Raw genomic sequence first — 20,651 nt, forward strand, 5'->3', positions numbered from 1 at the left:
CTCGAAAGTGATGACAAATAAATTTGATTCTATTTCATGGAACACAAACGATCCCTCCATGCGCCAGATCTTTAGCAATGTAGCTTGAATTACATCCTTACTAGTCCTTCTATCAGAGATCAACTTCCCTACTAAACTTTGTTCCCCTTCCTCGAAAACCTTCATCGGTTATCTAGAGTCTAGATCAATCGCCTCATTTTCCTCCTCTGTCAACTTAAGTTTCTCCCCCTGCTCTTTTAAGCCTTCCATCACATCTCTCCAGCCTGCAAACAAGCTACGAGAATTTCTTCTTCCTCACTTACCAAGCAATCCAAGACTCAAACTCCACCTTCGCTCTCTCCAGAGAGGCCAAGAGGAGAGTTCATTCTAAATCCTAGTCATGTTGAGTTGAGGTATCGGGTCCTCTTACTATTTTAGTTCTTTTTTATATGAAGAAATAGTCGCATGGCATGTCCTGTCAGTCGATTATTGCTATGGATAACTTTTCTAGGTCATAGTAGCACTACTCATTTTTATGGACTTAAGATCAAATTACAACTTATCTACGATTCTTAATAAGATATTATTTTTTAAATCCTTTAAACACATCAAATCAAAATAAAAGTCAAACTAAAATTTTAAAAAATATGTTATTTTAATCCATAATTATAAACAAATTGTTAACTAGTAGATGGTGTATTATTTTTGTTTTATATATTGTATTGATTGAACGAAATCCTCCATTTTCATTATTAATTTTTTTAAATTAATAAAACTTCATTTAAAAAAAAATAGTAAAATCCTATTGGTAAAATTAAAATAGAAAAATCTAAAAAGATTAAACCTATGATCGTGATTCGCGTACCATGGCGGAAGCCTAACAACGATTTCATTAGCCTTTGTAAATTTGTAATGTAGTATAAATTGTATAATTTTGATTACATTTGGGCAGTGACGTGATCTCAAATATTCTGTAAATAGTAATGAAAAAATAATAAGAAAATATTAAATAGTAATAAATAGTATAAATAAAAAGTAATGATAAAATAATAAATATTAGTAAATATTCTCAAAATCCTTTAATTGCTCTCTACTTCTTCTTTTTAAAAAATAATAAGATAAAAAATAATATTTAAATAATACAAAAAATAGCTTATTCAATACGGAAAGTATTAAATTAATTTGATTAAATTTTTATATAAACTAATGCAGTGTCCTTATTTATCTTTATCGCCTTAGGCTATCTATAATTTGGATTTTGAGTTAGTACCCATTTGGATGTTAAGATGATACACATCTTATCTTCTTTCAATATTCAAATATTACTCAAATTCAAATACTTTTAAATTTTTTATCTAATTATTATTTAATTATTATAATTTTTTAAAAATTTTAAACAAAAGACAAAAAATAATTTAACTTTTTCAATCTTAAAATAAAAATTATATTAAAAAAATTATACTATAATAATTTGAATCAACTTTTTCTCTTTTTAATTTTTAAAAACTTATTAAATATTATAACTTAAACTATTTCAATATTATTTATAAATTATTTTATTATTATTTATAAATTTTTATCTTAACTAATCTCATTATCAAACGAGATTTTAATCACCTTTGGCTTATAAGCTTCGTACCCTTCCAAAGTTTACGAATTTCCATGTTTGCCCTCTTCTCTCCTTTCAGTCTCCTTTAAAATGTTATAAGAGTAGTAATAGTAGGTTCAATAAAATTTGACTAAAAAATTCACTTTTATAAATTTAATTAGCCATTTTTTAACAAAACTAAATAACAAACTCAACAAATCTATCATTATTATATTAAAAATATTGATTTTGACGTTTTCATTTATTTTAATTCTAATTATAATTTAAATATTTATTCGTTATAAAAAAGTTCATATTATTCTAATGAATAAAATTTTTTAACAGTCTTTTTTCATACAATAGTCATATGTTTTCAAGTATGGTATAGATGCAGATTAAAGTAAAAAACTACGCAAATGATTAAATATGTTTAAGAAATAGAAATTAGGAAATGCAGTAGGTAAGAATCGAAAAACAAGAAGGAAAGATAATTTTTTATGCTTAAATAATATTTGGCTAGCTGTTGGGGCTTAATAAATTTGGCCAATAGAATTGATAAAAATTAAAATTATTATAAATTTATTATATCCATTACAATCTCTTTTTATACTTTCTAATTAAATATTAGTTAAATCTTAATTTCGTTGAGCTCACTACTATTGCTTTAAATAAACAAATACAACCTTTTACCATTAAACGGAAAAAGAGAAAAGCATTGCTTGACCAAGAGAAAATAAAGAGGACACACATTATGGGATTATGAGCAATGATAGGGTTACCGCCCAATATCATTTTATTAACAATTTATTAATAAAATAGTATTTTTTAAAATTCAAACACATCAAATTAAAATCAAAATTAAAATAAATATTTAAAAAATATTATTTTATTTAAAAATTTTAGAAAAGTTGTCTAAGGATTGTTGTTTTTCCATTTTTTTTAGGTTTATATTAGTGATGAGTACCAATTTAGTTGGAGTTAAATTTTTCTAAATCCTATTCTGATTCTTATTTTGATAGAATTCGAATTCTGACTTCAACTTTGATTTGTGTAATCTTTGATAGAAAAATTTAGTTGTAAATATAATTGTGCATTAATCTGTGCACCAATTTATTGTGATTGGTCAAAAAATAGATTTTATTGAAAACAGTGTTAATTTAAATTTTAAGTATGAATGAATCAGTATTAGTATGCAGATTAGTGCGTGACTTTGTTTGTATTTTGTAAAACTCTTCTATGATCTGATTTCGACTCGACTTGTCGAAGTGGAGTAGGATTTAGACATTTTTTGAGTTTTCTTAACTTTATATTTAGTCCATTTTAAAAAATAATTTTTTTATAGACTTCCAAATTTGAAAATTAATATATGTGTTATTAATTTATTGTATTATATTTATTTAAATATTAGTGCCTAATTTATTTCTACACTTGACTATATATGGTAATAATACCATGATGTTTACATATATTAAATTAGATTTAATCTGTTTATATTATAATATAAATATATTATTTTATAATAATTATCTCATACTAATATATTATTAAATTTAATTTATACATATGTACACTACTAAAATCAGAGTCGAATTGTAAAGTTAAAATCGAATTGAATCACACTTGGAGTCGATCTAGCGAGATCTCCAACTCGGACTCGAAGTAAAAAATTTTAAAAAATCAAATCTAACCCTTGGAGCATAACGGGAACAAAGTCCAAATTGAAAATCACATTTTCGTATTTTTGGTCCATAATGTTAGAGTGAATATTAAATATATTTATTAAATATATATTTTAGTATAAATGAATTTTTTTATTTTTTATTTTTTTAATAATTATTAAAAAGATGATTATTATTAAAAAATATAAATTCAATAATAATCATCTTTTTAATTATTAAAAAAATAAAAAATATAAATATAAATAAACAACCCATTAATAAATGGAAAATGTTACACATCATCCCACACCACACATTTTATATATTAAAATAATATTTTTTTATTTTTTTTTAATTTTTATTTTTTTTATTCTTATTAAAATAATTAAATTATTCTATTTATCACCTACACATTATATATTTATTATAGAAAAAATAAAAAAAAATTAAAATAAATGTGATATGTGAAATGTGAGGATGATAATAAGAATTTTTCTTAATAAATATATTTGATATTTCATTTTCAGCAGTGTATACCCAACTGAAACCGTCGAAACAAAAAAGAATATTACAGGATTTTCCGGAACACGCGGCAGCACTAGCAGAGTTTGACATGACATAACCTCCATGCGAAAGGGCGCGAAGTACGGTGACCGTCATTTAAGAAAAGCCGGCCGGTACAGTGTAACGGACCGATCATCCACCGTGAATGCAAGAAGCCCAAAGAATCTGAGCCGTCAAGTGTCCAAGACACAAGGACGTGATATGTGCTGCAAACATGACATGGGGTTCTTCCGCTGACGTCACGCTCTTTTTGAGAGAGCGTTGACACGCACACAGAGGGAGCTCTCTCACTCTCTCTCTCTCTCAATAAGCAGTCATTCATTTTGAGCGTCACTGCTCTCTTCATCTTTCATAGATATCTGTAAGTTTAGCCTAGCCCCCAGTTTTTTGGGCTCTCCTTGTTCTTTTGTCTCCTGCAGATTTTGCTGTCTGGGAAAGTGTTTACTGTTGTTTCCGGAGAGTGTTTCTTTTCGGGTTCCTTCATTCTGGTTCTATATCAGTAATGCTGCTCTTGTTTATGCTTTGTTGTGTGCTTTTTAGGTGTTGCATGTGTGTGAGCTCGATCTGCAACTGTTGTCTCTGTTTCTGCTTCTGAGATTACAGAAATCTCCCTGCTTTGAGGCTTTAACTATGATCGACTTGTTTTTTGTTTTTGTTATTTTTAAAAATTTTAGATGCTTTACGAGAAGATTCGGTCACTATTTTTTTATTTTTCGTTTTGCCCTGGTTTTCGTCTCTACTGGGCATTTTGCGTCTTTCTTTTCTCTGTCGTGCTCTTTTTATTTTTTGCCCTTTCTTAACTGTTTGTTTTAGGTAATTTTGTTTTGTTTTTTATCCTGCCTTTTGAACTTGGTTCCTGCAGTGTTTTTGTTTTTATTCTCTCTAGGACAGTTTATTTGGGTATATAACGTTCTAGCAGTTCTTTTGCCCTCTTTTGCTTGCAGCGTTACTAGAATCTCCGGGGCTTGCTCTTTCAGCAGCGTTTTGTTGAACTCTTAGGTATTACGCTCTGTGAATAAATCTTATTCCTGCTTGCATGTCTTGTTTGGCTTAAGGTGTCTCCGAAAACTGCTCCTTGCATGTCTGGTTTGGGTTAATGTGTCTCTAAAAACTGCTCCTTACATGCCTGGCTCTGGTTAACGAAAGTGGGGACATTTGTGACTGAGTAGGTTGTGATTTCTGGTTTCTGTTTTTTCTTTTGATTTCGCCTAGTTTGACATGGCAGTTTTTACACATCAGACTCTAGCCATTTGGGTATAATAAAGTTTCATTGCTCTTTAATGTGAACTTTTTTTTTTCTTTGTTGTGAATTTTTCTATTTTGTTCTGAACTACGGTTTCGTGCATATTTTATTTTTATTCCGGTGTTTGTGAATTTCAAGAGTGTTCCGCAATCTTATGGTTTGCCAGAGATTTTTTTAAAACTATCACGGCTTAGGACTTCTTTTTCTGAGGTTCGTATCAGATTCTATTGCTTGTTAGTATGCAGGAAAATGTTTTCCTGGGGGAATGTTTCCTTCCATAAATTTACGTCCCCAAATATGCTGCTGTTCATTTCCCTTGAAATTCGTCTTCAATAGTTGTGTTTTGACTTTGGTTCTTATGGTTAAGGATCAGCAATAAAAAGCATTTGCATAGTTTGTCTAGCTTCTTGTCAGTTTAGTTTTCCTCTCAGCTTTTAGTCTATAAAAAGTTTGCCCACTGGTTGGATTACATGCCCTTTTGTTTTGCATGGGTTATATTGCTTTTCAGGGCTTTTATTTATTCAAGATTGCTGATCATTTATGCTAAAGTTTGAAGTTATAAAAGTAAGAGAGTTTGAGAACCCATTTGGGTATTAAGATCTGTGTTTTTCTTACATATTTTTTTATTATTGTTGCCTTTATATCTTGATCTTTTCTCTATTGCGTTTATGGTAAGTACATCGTTTGAATGCTTTATTGCACATATATGGATTTTTATTATGTAATTTAAAGCTATAGAATATATGATTCCTGTTACATTCAGTACCTTAAGTTTTGAACATAGGGTTGTAAACATGTTGAGTTTAGCGAGTAGTGGATAGTTAATTTGTTTGTTTAATTTTTATTCAAATGTGCATTGGGTTTGAGCTTATCAAGTCGTTACATTCTATCTTAGTGTACAACTCATTTATTTTTTGATGGAATTCAAGGCTGTTCACATGCTACTTAATTTTAACAGGCAAATTTTGTATATATGCATCAATGATTCTATTGATAAGAATTCAAGTAACATGTATCTTATTACGAACTTTATTTTCTATTATCTTTTTATATATACTCATGTTAAGCGAAGATTTCATAACTAATACCATAGAGACTATTAAATATCAAGTTATTCGATTTTATTCGAACTTATATGAGTTGAGCAGATTTTTATGCATTGTAAGGTTTAATGGTTTTGCCGAGTCGACGTGAAGTGGTTTCTCAAATAGTTTAATTTATTTACAGCCCAATTCTAAGAGGTCTCATGTTCCTGTAGGAGTAATGGTTTCATATCGTAAAACTTGATTTGTATCCTCTCATGATTGTTCATAGGATTCACGGGGTACCTATTCTCGGTTTGGTTATGGATTCACTTGAGCCAGATGATAAGAAGACAACAAATGGAGACAGTGCACAGGAAGCATTGCCACCTCCTCCCCCTGTTATCCCACCAGATGTTGTTCTGCTGCATGCCGAACCTGAACAGCCTCCCGAACCTGTTAAGAAAAAAGTTGTCCGAGTTCCTATAGCTAGGCGTGGCCTTGGAAACAAAGGGCAAAAAATACCTTTGCTTACTAATCACTTCAAAGTTATGGTCAGCAATGTTGATGGCCATTTCTTCCACTACTGTGTATATTTCTCTCATACACCACTCTCATTTTGGGTTTTCAAGAAAATTTCTGTTTTCCAACTTATTCATATATATATATATAACTTATTCATATATATATATATATATATATTTTGAACTGCTATCTTTCATACAGGTTACTGTGACATATGAAGATGGCCGTCCTGTAGATGGCAAAGGTATTGGAAGAAGGGTGATTGATAGGGTGCAGGAAACTTATGATACTGAGTTATCTGGAAAGTATTTTGCCTATGATGGGGAAAAGAGTTTGTTTACTGTTGGCCCACTGCCCCGCAACAAACTTGAGTTTACTGTTGTGCTTGAGGATGTCCAATCAAACAGGTATACATGGTTTGTGATTGATTTTAGTTCTTGGATTTCTTTAGTGTTGGTTCGGCTTTAATTTTGAGAAAACTTATGTATAGAAATAACAGAAACTCTAGCCCTGATGGCCGTGGAAGTCCAAATGAGAGTGACAGAAAGAGACTGCGGCGTCCATACCAGTCCAAGACATTCCAAGTGGAGATTAGTTTTGCTTCCAAAATTCCTATGCAGGCGATTGCGAATGCGCTACGTGGTCAGGAGTCAGAGAACTCCCAAGAAGCCCTTAGAGTGCTTGATATTATTTTGAGGCAGCATGCTGCTAAACAGTAAGGGAATTATATTTATTTGATTTTTCACAGTTATCTGTGCATCTTCTGGGTGATTTTAGCTTAATTTTACTTAGGATGAAACCATTTCCAACTATTGCAGGGGCTGTCTCCTTGTTCGCCAATCGTTCTTTCACAATAATCCCAGAAATTTTGCAGATGTAGGGGGTGGCGTTCTTGGCTGCAGAGGATTTCATTCAAGTTTTAGGACCTCCCAGGGTGGCTTATCCCTGAATATTGGTAACCCATTTATATATGTTATATTTTAATCTATCTCTGCACCTATTATTTTCATCACTTGTCTTTTTTGCCTTTCTGTCCAGATGTATCAACTACCATGATTATACAGCCTGGACCTGTGGTAGATTTTTTAATTGCCAACCAGAATGTGAGGGATCCCTATTCCCTTGATTGGTCTAAGGTAATTATACTAACATCTCTGCATCTGTCTTTTATTTCTCCACTTGGTTTCTCTTCTGACTTGTCGCTCTGTTTGTTGCTTCTATTGACAGGCTAAACGAACGCTCAAAAATCTTAGAATTAAAACAAATCCTTCCAATACAGAGTACAAGATAACTGGATTGAGTGAGAAACCATGCAAAGAGCAAATGTATACTTCCTGTTGTGTATCAACCTGTTTTCTTTATCTTCCGTTGAAATTGATCATAGTTAGTATGTGCTTGTATTGCACCTAATTTTGATAGTCCTTATTGTAATACTGTTTTTGGAATAATTTTTATGCTTTCTTTTTTAAGGTTTACACTCAAACAGAGGAATGTCAAGGATGTGGATGGCGACAGTACAATTGAAGTGACCGTTTATGATTATTTTGTTAATCATCGTGGTATAGAATTGCGTTATTCCGGAGACCTACCATGTATCAATGTTGGGAAGCCAAAGCGTCCTACTTATTTCCCTGTTGAGGTGAATTGATGGGATATAATTATGTAACTAATACTGTTGAAATGATGAATGGGTTGTATTTATGGTGGTCTATATTGCACTTTCTTTAGCTCTGTTCATTGGTTTCCTTGCAACGCTACACGAAAGCTCTATCCACGCTTCAAAGATCTTCTCTAGTGGAAAAATCAAGACAAAAGCCGAATGAGAGAATGAAGGTTTTGTCCGAAGTATGTGTCTTTGCTTTACTTTTGAGTGATGATATTAAAATTGTTTTATTTTTCTTTCTAATTTGAAGTCCTCGAGTTCTGCTGCAGGCTTTGAGAAGCAGTGATTATGATTCTGAACCTATGCTACAATCATGTGGCATTTCGATTAGTACCAGCTTCACTCAAGTGGAAGGTCGTGTTCTGCCAGTTCCAAGGGTAGATCTCTGGTTTTTTTTAATATAATGATTTTTTTTTTCTTTTTATTGAATTATTTTTCTAGAATTCTACAATTGAGTGGCCAAGTTGCATGTAGAATAATTTCTTTTGTTTTCCAAACAGTTGAAAGTGGGAAATGGGGAGGATTTCTTTCCTAGGAATGGGAGATGGAACTTCAACAATAAGGTATTTATTGTGTTTTCCACTTGTTATGATTTTCATTCTGGTATTCTCACTGTATTTTCATATTTTTATGTAGAAATTAGTGCAGCCAATGAAGATAGGAAAGTGGGCAGTCGTTAACTTCTCAGCACGTTGTGATATACAGGGTCTTGTACGGGATCTGATTAAATGTGGAGAACTAAAAGGAATTGTAAGTTTATTCCTGATATGAATACATCAATGTATTATATAGTGACTGACAGTTCATTTTCCTCTGTTTGGTTTAGCTTATAGATCCTCCATTCGATGTGTTTCAAGAGAATCCCCAGAGTAGACGAGCTCCCCCTGTGGTTAGAGTGGAGAAGATGTTCGAGGAGATACAATCAAAACTTCCTGGTGCTCCACAGTTTCTTCTTTGCCTGCTTCCAGAGAGGAAAAACTCTGATCTCTATGGTATGATAATTTGGTCAATCTCTATTATGATTGTTAATTACCCTACCAAGATTTGATCAATTTCTCTATTGAGACTGTTAATTGCTCTACCGAGTGTCTATTACATGGGAATTTATTGTCTCTTAAAAGGGCCATGGAAAAGAAAAAACCTTGCTGAGTTTGGAATAGTCACCCAGTGTATTGCTCCTACAAGGGTTAATGACCAATATCTTACCAATGTCCTCTTAAAGATCAATGCAAAGGTGAGCTGCTGTGTGGGTTTTAGCTTTTTAACTTAACTCTATCTTTCCTGCCTTCCGCTTCCTGATCCAAATTATTTATTGGGTTAAAATGATTTTGGTCCATCTGTTTCATCATCCTTGTTTGTTTTCTTTTTCCTTAAATCTCAATTACAGCTGGGTGGTTTGAACTCAGTACTAGCGGTTGAACACTCGCCTTCTATCCCCATGGTTTCCAAGGCTCCCACCATCATAGTTGGGATGGATGTGTCTCATGGTTCTCCTGGGCAGTCTGACGTACCATCAATTGCTGCGGTGACATGGCATCTCTGTTTCATCTATTTGATTAGGATATCTATTGAACAATTGTTTACCCTGTTGAGTTATAACTTCATTGAAAAAAAGACCCTAATAATTTTTTATGGTTCTTTTAATGAAACTTGTAGGTCGTCAGCTCAAGGCAGTGGCCATTGATTTCTAAATATAGGGCTTCTGTCCGGACACAGTCCCCAAAGGTTGAAATGATAGATTCTTTGTTCAAGCGAGTGTCTGAAACTGAAGATGAAGGAATATTTAGGTGGGTTTCCTGTCTTCATGCTTTTGATTGTACAGTAATGTTTTAAGTTTATTCTCTTTTCTGTCAGTCTTTATTTTTATTCTTTTAATTTTTGGGTGGGGAGGCAGGTTGGGAGAGAAATTAAATTTGTACTCTTATTAATAGGCAGATCTGTTCTGTCCTTGGGCTTTGACTCAAGTGCTAAGGGATGGGGCTGAGATTGCTATTGGGTGTATATGATCGGTAATAGGTTCAAATATTAATGACCCAAATAGCGAAAAGCAAATAGAATCAATGATAAGCAATTGAATAATTGGAGAAAATTATAAAATGAAATAAATGTAAGAAAAAGTTCCTGGTGATTTCTCATTTAAAAAGGTTGAGAGACCTTTGATGGAAACTTTCATTTTTCCTGCGTCTCTGTCTTTCTCCTATGACTTTAAAATCTAAGCTTCTAGACTCCTCAAATTATACAGTTTCACATTTCAGGGAGCTTCTCCTAGATTTCTATACAAGTTCAGGGAAACGGAAGCCTGATCAGATCATAATATTCAGGTTTGTGTTTCTTTTGTGATGCCAGTGTGAAAGTTGAACGTATTCTGTTCACAATGTTATTTGTCCTCAAATGCCATTTGAAAGTACTCACAATTCGTCAAATTAAGGTTCTCTTCTCTTTTCAGTTGCAAAGAATTTTTATTTCATAAAACAGTAGAAATCTGGAAAAATGTCAGTTATATTATGGACAAAGTGAAGCATGTGAAGTTGGATGATTTTGAAATTTTGTTTATCCGTCCATTTGCATACAAGAGTATGCAGACAACTCAACGACGAGAACTAAAGCAAAAGCTTTGAAAAAAATATGCTGATACAAATGCAAATTAGGTTTTAAAACTTATTAACTTCTTAATACGTTTTAAAACTTAGGTTTTGATAAGTTTTTTACTTATAAAGAAAAAACTTATTAACTTCTCTCTATCTTTGATGAAGCTGTTTGTGTGAATTGCCAATTTTTATTTGCTTTCGGTCTTTATGAAGAAAGGTATTCACGTTTAAAACCTTTTGGTTTGGACCCTATTCTGGGGCTACAGTCTTGAATGGAGACCTGATTGAAACCATGAGTCATTAACTGGTTTGAAGTCAAAACATAGAAGGCATGTCCCTGGAATTTATATTGTTCACATATGCTGGTGTCATTTGCATGTTTTCAGAATTAGGATTTACAGGTAATTAAGATCGGTAAGCTGATGAAATTTAGACCCAATATTCTTAGATAATTCATGTCTACAACTGCAGGTGACAAATGGATCATAACCTACGAATTATTTGTTTCTTGTTTTCTTTAAAACAAATCTGTGTTCATCTCTGCAAGTCTTGTTCTAAAGTTTCTGTCATTCCCTTAGTTGGTGGCATCTGAGATTCTTCCAACTAGAACCTAGTAGCCTTGTATTTTTATTGGCTTGTTAGATCATATATCCTTGTATGTTATTATTGTGGATGACCTTCAAGTTTCTTCTACCCATGAGTTTGTTTGGTTTACTATTGCCTTTTGGGATATAGATTTTTTGGTTTTTTCTATATCCTTCTCTGCATCCAGGCTTAGGAGTTTTCAATTTTTAGCATGCCAAAACTCAATGCTTATGGGCATTTGAGGTATATTTTTGTGGACAAACCTGTTATAATAGTGAATCCAACAAATCCTTTGCATAATAATTTCTGAATGCTTCTTTAAATTGTCAAGTGGATTTCATATTCAATATCAGAGGAGAGTAAATGAGGGTCTTTAATTGTTTTTGCATAATGGCCTACATGAGAACTTTTCTTTGGTTCTAGCATTTTTCCCTGCAAGATCTGATCAATGGTGTTTCTTTTTTCTTTGCTCTGATAATTATTGATTTTGTTGTGAGTTGCTCTTTATCTCAGCTCATTATAAAATAGAACTAACTTACCTCATTCAGTGAAGGATCATAATATTTTTTTGCATGTAGCGCTTGTTCAATTATGTAGTCTGCAGTGAATTGGTGTGGATGTAAATATTTCTTTTCCTTTGTGGCGCCAAGGGGTGGGGCGGGGTGGGGTTGTGTGATTTTTTTGTACTTAAGTTTATATGCTTTTCCCTGTTTATCTTATCATGACCTACTGTTTCCTAAAATGTTGGTGAAAGGGTGTATTATACTTGGGTTTTTATGTTTGTTTGGTGACTTGGGAGTTGGGGGTGGATTCTTTAGCACCTAAGTTTATATGCTTTTCCCTCTTTATCTTATTATGACCTACTGTTTCCTAAAATGTTGGTGAAAGGGTGTATTATACTTGGCTTTTTATGTTTGTTTGGTGACTTGGGAGTTGGGGGTGGATTTTTTTGTACCTAAGTTTATATGCTTTTACCTTTTTATCTTATTATGACCTACTGTTTACTAAAATGTTGGTGAAAGGGTGCATTATAGTTAGCATTTTATGTTTGTTTGGTGACTACCGATATAATTCATGTCCAAATAGATTATGTGAGCATGTCTATGTTGGTCATATCAAGTTGGATTTTCATTTAAAATACTATATGGTTCTGTAATTTCCTTAATTGAATTTCTTTGATATAGGGATGGAGTCAGTGAGTCTCAATTCAACCAAGTTTTGAACATTGAACTGGATCAAATAATTGAGGTTCTTTAGCCTAATCAAAACTCTTCAATTATATATTTCAAGGCTGTGACTTTGCTTAGTTTGGAGATGACTTCATGCTTGTTTATATTTGTAGGCCTGCAAATTTCTCGATGACAAGTGGTCCCCCAAGTTGGTTGTTATTGTTGCACAGAAAAACCACCATACTAAATTCTTCCAGCCTGGTTCTCCTGACAATGTTCCCCCTGGTAAGGTTGCCTAAAGTTTTGTAGTTACATGTTTATGGCATTGGTCAAGCATTTTGAACTTTGCTTTGGTTTTTCCCCCCTTTTTCTTTTCTCTTGGCAGGAACTATTATAGATAACAAAGTTTGTCATCCGAGAAACAACGATTTCTATCTATGTGCACATGCTGGAATGATTGTGAGTTTTGTCTTGTTGGTCCTAATCTGTTATATATTTCAATTGTCCTGGAAAAATATTTATTTGTTGATATGAATTAGTTGATATGGTGGTCTTCACGATGCGTTTCAATCTTTTTTGGCAGGGGACCACAAGACCCACTCATTATCACGTCCTGTTGGATGACATTGGATTTTCGACAGATGATCTGCAGGAACTTGTGCATTCTCTATCATACGTGTAAGTAAATATTTGGCCTTGAAGGCTGCTTTAATAATTTGTTTGGAGCTATGGTTTGCTATTAAAGTCATATTGAATTGTGTTAATGCAGGTATCAAAGAAGCACCACTGCCATTTCTGTAGGTAATTCAGAGATTATTATGATGATGCATTTACTTATTTTTGTAGATTTGGCCAATTTCTCTTACGCAGGATATTGTTCTGCTTTGTTGCTTAAACCTGCCTCTGACCCTTTTAATATATTAAAAATGTCAAACTTTACAGTTTTTTTTTTTTCCTCTCTCTTGTCCTGTAAATTTTGCTCCCAATCTGTGCAGTTGCTCCAATATGCTATGCACACCTGGCAGCCACCCAGATTGGGCAGTTCATGAAATTTGAAGACATGTCTGAGACGTCTTCAAGCCATGGCGGATTGACATCTGTTGGAGCTGTTCCTGTCCCGCAACTGCCCAGATTACAGGAGAATGTCTGCAACTCCATGTTCTTTTGTTGAGGCCTGTCTCTGAATAACTGAAAATGACTATTTTGGACGCCTTTGTCTCTGTATATAGCCTAAGCTTTTGGAAGATGTCGGACCAAGCAGTAACTTGAACCTTTTTGGTAGATACGTCTTACCTTGAGTTCTTGTATGCTGCCTGTTTTTTGGTCGGTTTGGTTGCAAGTATTTACTACATGCTCTGATATGCAGTCACTTGTGGTTTTGTTGCAGCCATGGATTGATTTTAGGGTGGGATGAACTTAGATGATGTTCCTGTTAACGGTATCAAATTGTCGCTGAATTTCTGTCACATCCGCTTGTTCTTTCGCTTGATTAATCTCTCACACATCCGAGCATGTAAAATAAATAGATTTGGCTTCATCCTCCCTCCAATAGGGAACGTTAGCAGGAGTTTTATTTGTAATTTAACTTGGTACAAGATGAGCAATCAAGCACCCCCAGTCTTTATCACGTTAAATGTATACATCCCTTCAAAAACTTAAAAAAAACAGGGAAATATGTAGTGTGCTCTGAAATCCATCTAATTCAGATGTATTTGAAGAGAGAGAAACACACTAAAGCTGCAGCAAGCAGCACATGTTGGATCCCCCGACTGCAGATAATCCTCGGGTAACCATTGTAGACCAGAAGTGGGGCTGCAAGTGGAGGTTCATAATCATAAACACAGACTCTAACTTTCATTCCCTTAGAGCAATAGCCTCTGCCACTGAGGAAATAAAATGGCTTTGCCTCAGTGAGATTAAACACGTCTCGACCACCCCTAGTAATGTTGGTTATGAAGTCTTTGTCAATGCAATTGTCGTAGCTCGTCTTGTTCACTTCCAGAACATTGTAGAGTTGCTTATCAAACCCAAAATCTTAAATTGCAAGAAAATGTCATAAAGGGTGAGAAATCCGTATGATATATAGCTTTGAGAGATTGAAAGAAAGAAATGAAAATGAAAGAGTTCATAAATGTGCCTGGAAATGGAGGCAACTTACATAGCCAATCACCCACGTAGAACTGCTCGTGACTCGACCACTCAGTAAAATTGATATTAGGTACCCAACTGTTTCTCCCACCTCCAACCCTGTGGAGAACAGTGTTTCTGCTCTCTGCAAAAACAATGCCCATCATAATCAACATCAAGCACCAAACAATTTTCCTAGAATTCTCCATTTTTCCCAAGAACATCCCTCGGTAGAAAGGTTTAAAAAACTACAAAAACATGCATATCTCATGGGTATTTTAGCATCAGCAATACATATAATATATCTTCAGTTTGATTTTCCTCATCAACTAATCATTCCAGGCCATCATTTAATTGTGAACATCAAAGCAATGTTGTTTCGGCCGCCTAACCTACCATATCATGCTTCTCTGGTGGCAACCTTATGATTTGGTCTATTTCAATTTTGCATTCACATGGACAGGGTACTGAGTACCAAATTTCTAAGAGCATATCGATATGAAAATATAAAAGTTTTTAAATAATTTTTTCTATGATATTTTATAATTGTTTTAAGTAGTTATATAAACTAATAGCAATTAATTATGTAATTTTCTTCTAACTAATTATAACTAATTATTTAATTGTCTTCTAACCTAATTATTTATTCTTAGATTATATAAAAATTAAAGGGTTAAGAATTTTAAGACAAGGTGTTAACTATTAATTATTGATAGTACGCATACTATTAATATTATTAATTTACTATACTTAATTAAAATACTTAACTAGTTAAGTATATACACAGTCAGACAACTTAGATTATATCACTCACTTTATTTCTTAGAGGATTGGGAAATAGGAGCTAGTGGTGGTTGGTGGTGGTTGGTAACGGCAGAAACGCTAAGAGAGAGTGAATCGATTACGAAAGTGGGAGAGATTTGAGTAGGGGTGTACATAAAACCGATAAACTGCCCTAAACCAACCGGAACCGACCTCAAGATGCCGGAACCAGCCAAGAACAGGTCGGCGGTTGAGGAAATTTTTCATGAACCGACATCGGTCGGTTTGGTTTGCGGTTTAGAGATAAATAAATCGCTAAACCGACTGACCGTTAAATTATATTTTTTTTTCCTTTTTATATGCATAAAACGACGCCGTTTCACTGCCAAATGGTGCCGTTTATATATATATATATATATATTTTTTAAGTTAAAACTTTAGAAAACGAAGTCGTTTCACTTAAATTGGATTTAAGCCAAACGGCGCCGTTTGATATTAGGGTAAAATCCTTACCTTTCCCCCTTCCCCTTCGGCTTTTCTGTCTTCTGATTTTCTGAAAATCTCCACACGGCCGCCGATCCCTTCTCCAGTTCTCCCTGCGTCTGGCCCTCTCCCGCTCACTGCTCAGCTCCTCTGCGTCGGCCCTTACATTTCTCTTGGTTTGCCAGCCTTTGCTCGATGGCGCAACGCCCCTTCCTCTACGGTGTAAGTTGACAATTCGTCTTGCTATAATGCTATTTACTAAGTTCTTTTTTTTTTGGATAGGATCTTGCTATTTACTAAGTTGGATTTGGGTTATATATAAGTTAGCTCTAATTTAATTTAGATTAATGTTGTTATAATTTATATACTTTATTTGATCTTTTTGATGTAAAATAAAATAGTTTATTATATAGTTTATTTGTTGTTTGCGTCCAGTTTATTTTTAATGTTATATATTTGATTAAAAAAATTAAAAACACTAACATAAAAAAATAGAGAGAATCTATTTGCAAGTGTATTTGTTGTTTGCGTCCAGTTGAAACCATATTCTGGAATGAGGAATCTGCATGCTGAAATGTGAGACAGTTATTTATTGATGTAATCGTCATTGTTGAAGCTGAAATGGGGAATAGGAAAATAAATTACTCTGATTTCATCTCTTTTATGCAATTGCATGAATTATAGAGGCAAGGAATTGTAAACTATCTTTAGCATATCTAATTCAACATGCTCCACGACAAATACATTTCAGCATGCAGAATATGGTTGATTAAATATGGAATAACTATAGTTCAGTAGTTTGATCACCATATATTTTACTGTATCAACTATGTTTCTTAATTAATTTTGAATTTAATGTTTCACATGTTAGATGGATTCCTCATCAACTCTAATTGATCTTGATATTGATGAACAAACCGTTAATTTGGGAGAGACCCAAATTTATCCAAATTTATTAATATTTGATCTTTAATCTTAATTTTTTTTTTCATATTTATATAGAATTGGAAGCATAATCTGGCGTCACAACTATTGAAGATTGAAGACTTTTTGAATATAGAATGAAGAATTAAAGATCCAAGATTTTAATTTTAATTTTAAAACAATTTGTGTTGGTTTGTATTTGTATTAAACATCTACTTATTTAGTGGACACTTTTATTGATTACTTAGTAGTTAGTAGTTAATAGTTATTAACTAACTTATTAGATTTTAGAGTATTATTTAGTAATTACTACTTACTAGTTACTATTATTAGTTTATAAAACAATATTAGTTTTATTGTTTTAAACTAGTAATGAATTTTAAAAATAGAAGAAGAAAAGTCTAAAATATTGTGAATATTGACTAATAAATTCACTAGATTGAGTAGAAAAAACCCAAAAAATAATTGAAGTGAGCAAAAAAAAGCATTCTGAAAAGGGGCCCAAAAGAGGCCCAAAACAATGGCCCAATCGGCCCAAACTGCTGAACTGACCGGAATCAGTTCTGGCCGGTTCCAACCCCTTGAACGGTCGGTTGTCGGTCAGCAAAACCAAAAAATTCTGGTGGTCGGTTCGGCGTAGAACCGAATCGGTAATGTCGATTTTCAGGCCTAGGTTTGAGAGGGGAGAGGTTGAGAGGAATGGAGGAGGTGGGTGGGTGGTTAGTGGATAACGGCGACGACAACGTTAGCCTAAGAGATATTTTTTTAGATGAACGGGAGATGAGGCTGAGAGGGAGAGAAGGGCTTGGGATGGGTTTCGATGGGGTGGACGCTCAACCTATTTATAGGCTGAGAGGCCCATCCACGATAAAAGCAGCCCTCAGCTATGATTGGGGACGATGGATGGTGGGTGGGGTGATTGAGAAGGGACAGAGCCTTACAAAGCGTGGGACAATGGCAGTATGCAGGCACACAACTAAAAAATCACGGGGTGGCATGGATTGGGGAAGCATACAATGATCAGAAGGTGCAGAGAGAGCCAAGCATAGCTTGATGCTCGGAGGCAAGCTTAAGGTGGGTATGGGTGGCCTTGTAGGGTCACAGGTTGCAGAGGAAGAGGGTACGGCACACAGGGAGATGGGAAGGGTAGAGAAGAAAAGAAGGAAAGAAGGGAGTTAGGGTTTTTAGCCCTTCAGACATCAAACGGTGTTGCTTTCAAGGGGTGAGGGGATGGGCTTCAGATTTAGAACATGGGCTCCTACATGGGTTAGGCTAGCTGCACACACACTAAAATAAATATCCACTTAAACTTCACTCTAGGCTTCACATCCTCCCTTGAAAAATAATTTCTTCATCGAAATTGTTAAGCTTTATCCATTAAGAACTTCAAAGCAATTTACAAGATATAGTTCCACACTTGCTTGGAATAAAACATACAATCAATAATACCCAAGCAAGTACGGTTATTGCTCTCTCATATCAACTTCCCTCTCCCAAGTAAAATTTTGAGCTGCTAGATCTCCTCACGAAACCTTCACTAAGGGTATTGTCTTGAACCTTAGTTTGTGTTCTTTCCAATCCAAAATCTACATCAAAGCTTCCCGTATGTAAGGTTAGGCTAAAGTTGGATGCTATCGGGATCGACTTATCGAGGTTCCTATTGTTTGATGCTCTTCTTGAGTGAGGAGACGTGGAACACATCTTGTACATTTCTAAAATATTCTGATAGTGCAATCTTGTAAGCCACATGGCCAATCTTCTCCATCAGCTAGAATAGTTCAACATATTTTAGCCTAAGTTTCCCTTTCTTCCCAAACCATTTAATCCTCTTCACAGGCGTCACTTTGAGGTATACCCAGTCGTCTTCTTCAAATAACAAGTCTCTTCTCCTCGTATCTGCATAACTTTTTTGATGACTTTGAGTTGTCGTCATCTTATCTCATTTGATCTTGACTTGTTCCTTCATCTCTTGAATTATTTTTGGCCCAATGAGCTTACTTTCACCAACCTCGTCCAATGGACAAGGCTAGCAAATTCCTTAGCCTTTTATAGCTTCATGGTGCTCAGAAAGAAGCGATTGTCAAACTCTTGCTTGAAGTGCATTTCACAGCTGTTATAGATATGAGTTCCATTTTGAGAAGCTCCTTCTTGGTCTCCCACCATGTCGCAACTTCTCCTTAATATATATATATATATATATCCTACATATAGCACTTTCTAGTCTTCTTGCAGCCACATATCTCAAAGGTCTACTCGAGATCTATGATTCATCTCACTGCTCTGATTGGTTCTTCATTGCCAGAAAATCCAAGGTTCCTACAAGCCAGGAAACGCTCATAAGAACACATTCTTTGCTCATTCCGCAGGTGTTGTTGGGAATTCTGCTGGAGAAAATTGGTCATGTGGTTTAGTGCTCTTGCCATGGCAAAATTCCCAAGGATTGGCCAAAGGATTCATCTCAAGGCAATCTTGGTCACACCATTATGCCTTGCCTGCTAAAATCCAACCACATTACTGCCGCAAACTTCCTTAATCTCCCATTTTAAGAACTAAAGTTCAAGATTGAAGCCTAGAATTTCTTGGTACTGCACCTAGGTGACTTATGGATTTACCCAGAGCCATGAAGTTCTGATACCACCTCTAGTACCCTCGACCCCCACTTGTGTTTTGGCGAAAGTCGTGATCGGTGCAAAATTGCAAGTGCACAGTATCGTAGTTTTATAATAAAATGATAAGAAAAGATCGTCCTCAGGGAATGGTACCTTACTTTTGCCAAATACCAAAATTATACTAATCTCGATTTTATCTAGATGAATCACTAAGATTTTTGTAGTTCCAAATTAAACTAAGATCAACTCAAAGAGAAATATGCAAAGAAAATAAAACTGACGTTCAAAGATCAAATTTATGGGAAAGAAAACTTCTAGGAAATTGGCTTCACCTAATTCTTCACTATGCTTTTCTCATCCAGCTAATGTAATTTAATTCTTTTCGTCTATTAGCAAATCTCTAATTCATCCAAAAGCCTCTTTCGATAGTCAATTGGAAATGACTCTTGTTTATCAATTCACACAAGAATATGCAAATTAAATAATCAAAAAAGCAATAAGATCAATGATTTAATTGCTACATAGGTTCATACAAGTCTTTCGATCTCTATATTTACCTATGCTAAAATATTCAAGCTCTACCCTATGATTCCCTTTTTCGATAGCAAATCACAAGATTAAATATCATCTAATCAATGACCAGTTAATTGGAAGCAATAAACTTAGAATAAATCATATAAACAAAGAGAGAATTGGCTTAAATTAGCATAGACAATCAAGTATAGTTTAGAAATATGTTACATCGTTTTCTTAGAATAAATAAAATTTAGCTCATGCTAAAAATAGAATTCAACATAAACGAATTCACCATAATTGTTATGAGAATATTGGAAGAAAATAAACGCTGAAAAATACTCCTTGCAGCCGCAATTCGTCTTAAAAAACTCAAGGAAATAATTCAATGCTTTTCTCCCGTTTGTGCTCGTGTATGATTCTAACGTACGTGCAATATATGGAATTCCCTCTTCAAAACAGATGAATTGCATCCTTCCAGCTGTGTTTTTCTGTCCCAAAAAGTGTTCTTCAGTCCACCACCACGGCCATAGAGTGAAAAATTCCTTTTATATGATGTGATGGCGAAAAACCCTAAATCTGTCAAATTACGATGTTCGCTCGAGCGGGGTGTCGAGCGCTCGTTGAGCGTTTGACTCTGCCTGATTTC

The 20,651-nt window shown here is 34.2% G+C and overlaps 2 protein-coding genes across 10 annotated transcripts; one reads left to right on the forward strand and one right to left on the reverse strand.

Annotated features, from left to right (window-relative positions):
* Positions 1 to 3,833: 3,833 nt before the first annotated feature.
* LOC122294840 (protein argonaute 4A-like) lies at positions 3,834 to 14,050 on the forward strand. 9 transcript variants are annotated; one of them, XM_043103826.1, is made up of 24 exons: positions 3,834 to 4,150; positions 4,709 to 4,788; positions 6,347 to 6,644; positions 6,781 to 6,986; positions 7,070 to 7,294; positions 7,398 to 7,534; positions 7,618 to 7,715; positions 7,807 to 7,904; positions 8,050 to 8,218; positions 8,308 to 8,424; positions 8,512 to 8,619; positions 8,743 to 8,805; positions 8,879 to 8,992; positions 9,069 to 9,234; positions 9,364 to 9,476; positions 9,630 to 9,767; positions 9,899 to 10,029; positions 10,498 to 10,563; positions 12,600 to 12,663; positions 12,758 to 12,869; positions 12,970 to 13,043; positions 13,168 to 13,262; positions 13,354 to 13,385; positions 13,580 to 14,050. In XM_043103826.1, exons 3-24 carry the CDS (start codon positions 6,378 to 6,380, stop codon positions 13,753 to 13,755), a joined length of 2,769 nt encoding a protein of 922 aa, XP_042959760.1. In that variant the 5' UTR covers positions 3,834 to 4,150; positions 4,709 to 4,788; positions 6,347 to 6,377; the 3' UTR covers positions 13,756 to 14,050. The 9 variants fall into 9 exon arrangements, 8 of the variants coding, with proteins under 8 accessions (XP_042959760.1, XP_042959761.1, XP_042959766.1 ...); XM_043103827.1 differs by having other exon boundaries at positions 4,734 to 4,788; XM_043103829.1 differs by lacking the exon at positions 3,834 to 4,150 and adding an exon at positions 4,182 to 4,288 and having other exon boundaries at positions 4,734 to 4,788.
* A 90-nt stretch (positions 14,051 to 14,140) lies between these two features.
* LOC122294842 (lamin-like protein) lies at positions 14,141 to 15,047 on the reverse strand. The gene is made up of 2 exons (XM_043103834.1): positions 14,743 to 15,047; positions 14,141 to 14,618 (listed from the first exon to the last, which is right to left on the reverse strand). Exons 1-2 carry the CDS (start codon positions 14,933 to 14,935, stop codon positions 14,287 to 14,289), a joined length of 525 nt encoding a protein of 174 aa, XP_042959768.1. The 5' UTR covers positions 14,936 to 15,047; the 3' UTR covers positions 14,141 to 14,286.
* Positions 15,048 to 20,651: the final 5,604 nt, after the last annotated feature.

This window comes from Carya illinoinensis, chromosome 14, assembly GCF_018687715.1.
Source record: "Carya illinoinensis cultivar Pawnee chromosome 14, C.illinoinensisPawnee_v1, whole genome shotgun sequence".
NCBI classification, from domain to species: domain Eukaryota; kingdom Viridiplantae; phylum Streptophyta; class Magnoliopsida; order Fagales; family Juglandaceae; genus Carya; species Carya illinoinensis.

Bases quoted from the DNA above. Each gene is read 5' to 3' on its own strand.
- LOC122294842 (XM_043103834.1), bottom strand. From the start codon at position 14,935: ATGTTCTTGGGAAAAATGGAGAATTCTAGGAAAATTGTTTGGTGCTTG. The intron at 14,619-14,742 runs GTAAGTTGCCTC...TTGCAATTTAAG, and splicing joins CTACGTGGGTGATTGGCTAT to ATTTTGGGTTTGATAAGCAA.
- LOC122294840 (XM_043103826.1), top strand. From the start codon at position 6,378: ATGGATTCACTTGAGCCAGATGATAAGAAGACAACAAATGGAGACAGT. The intron at 7,535-7,617 runs GTAACCCATTTA...CTTTCTGTCCAG, and splicing joins TGGCTTATCCCTGAATATTG to ATGTATCAACTACCATGATT. The intron at 12,664-12,757 runs GTTCTTTAGCCT...TTATATTTGTAG, and splicing joins AACTGGATCAAATAATTGAG to GCCTGCAAATTTCTCGATGA.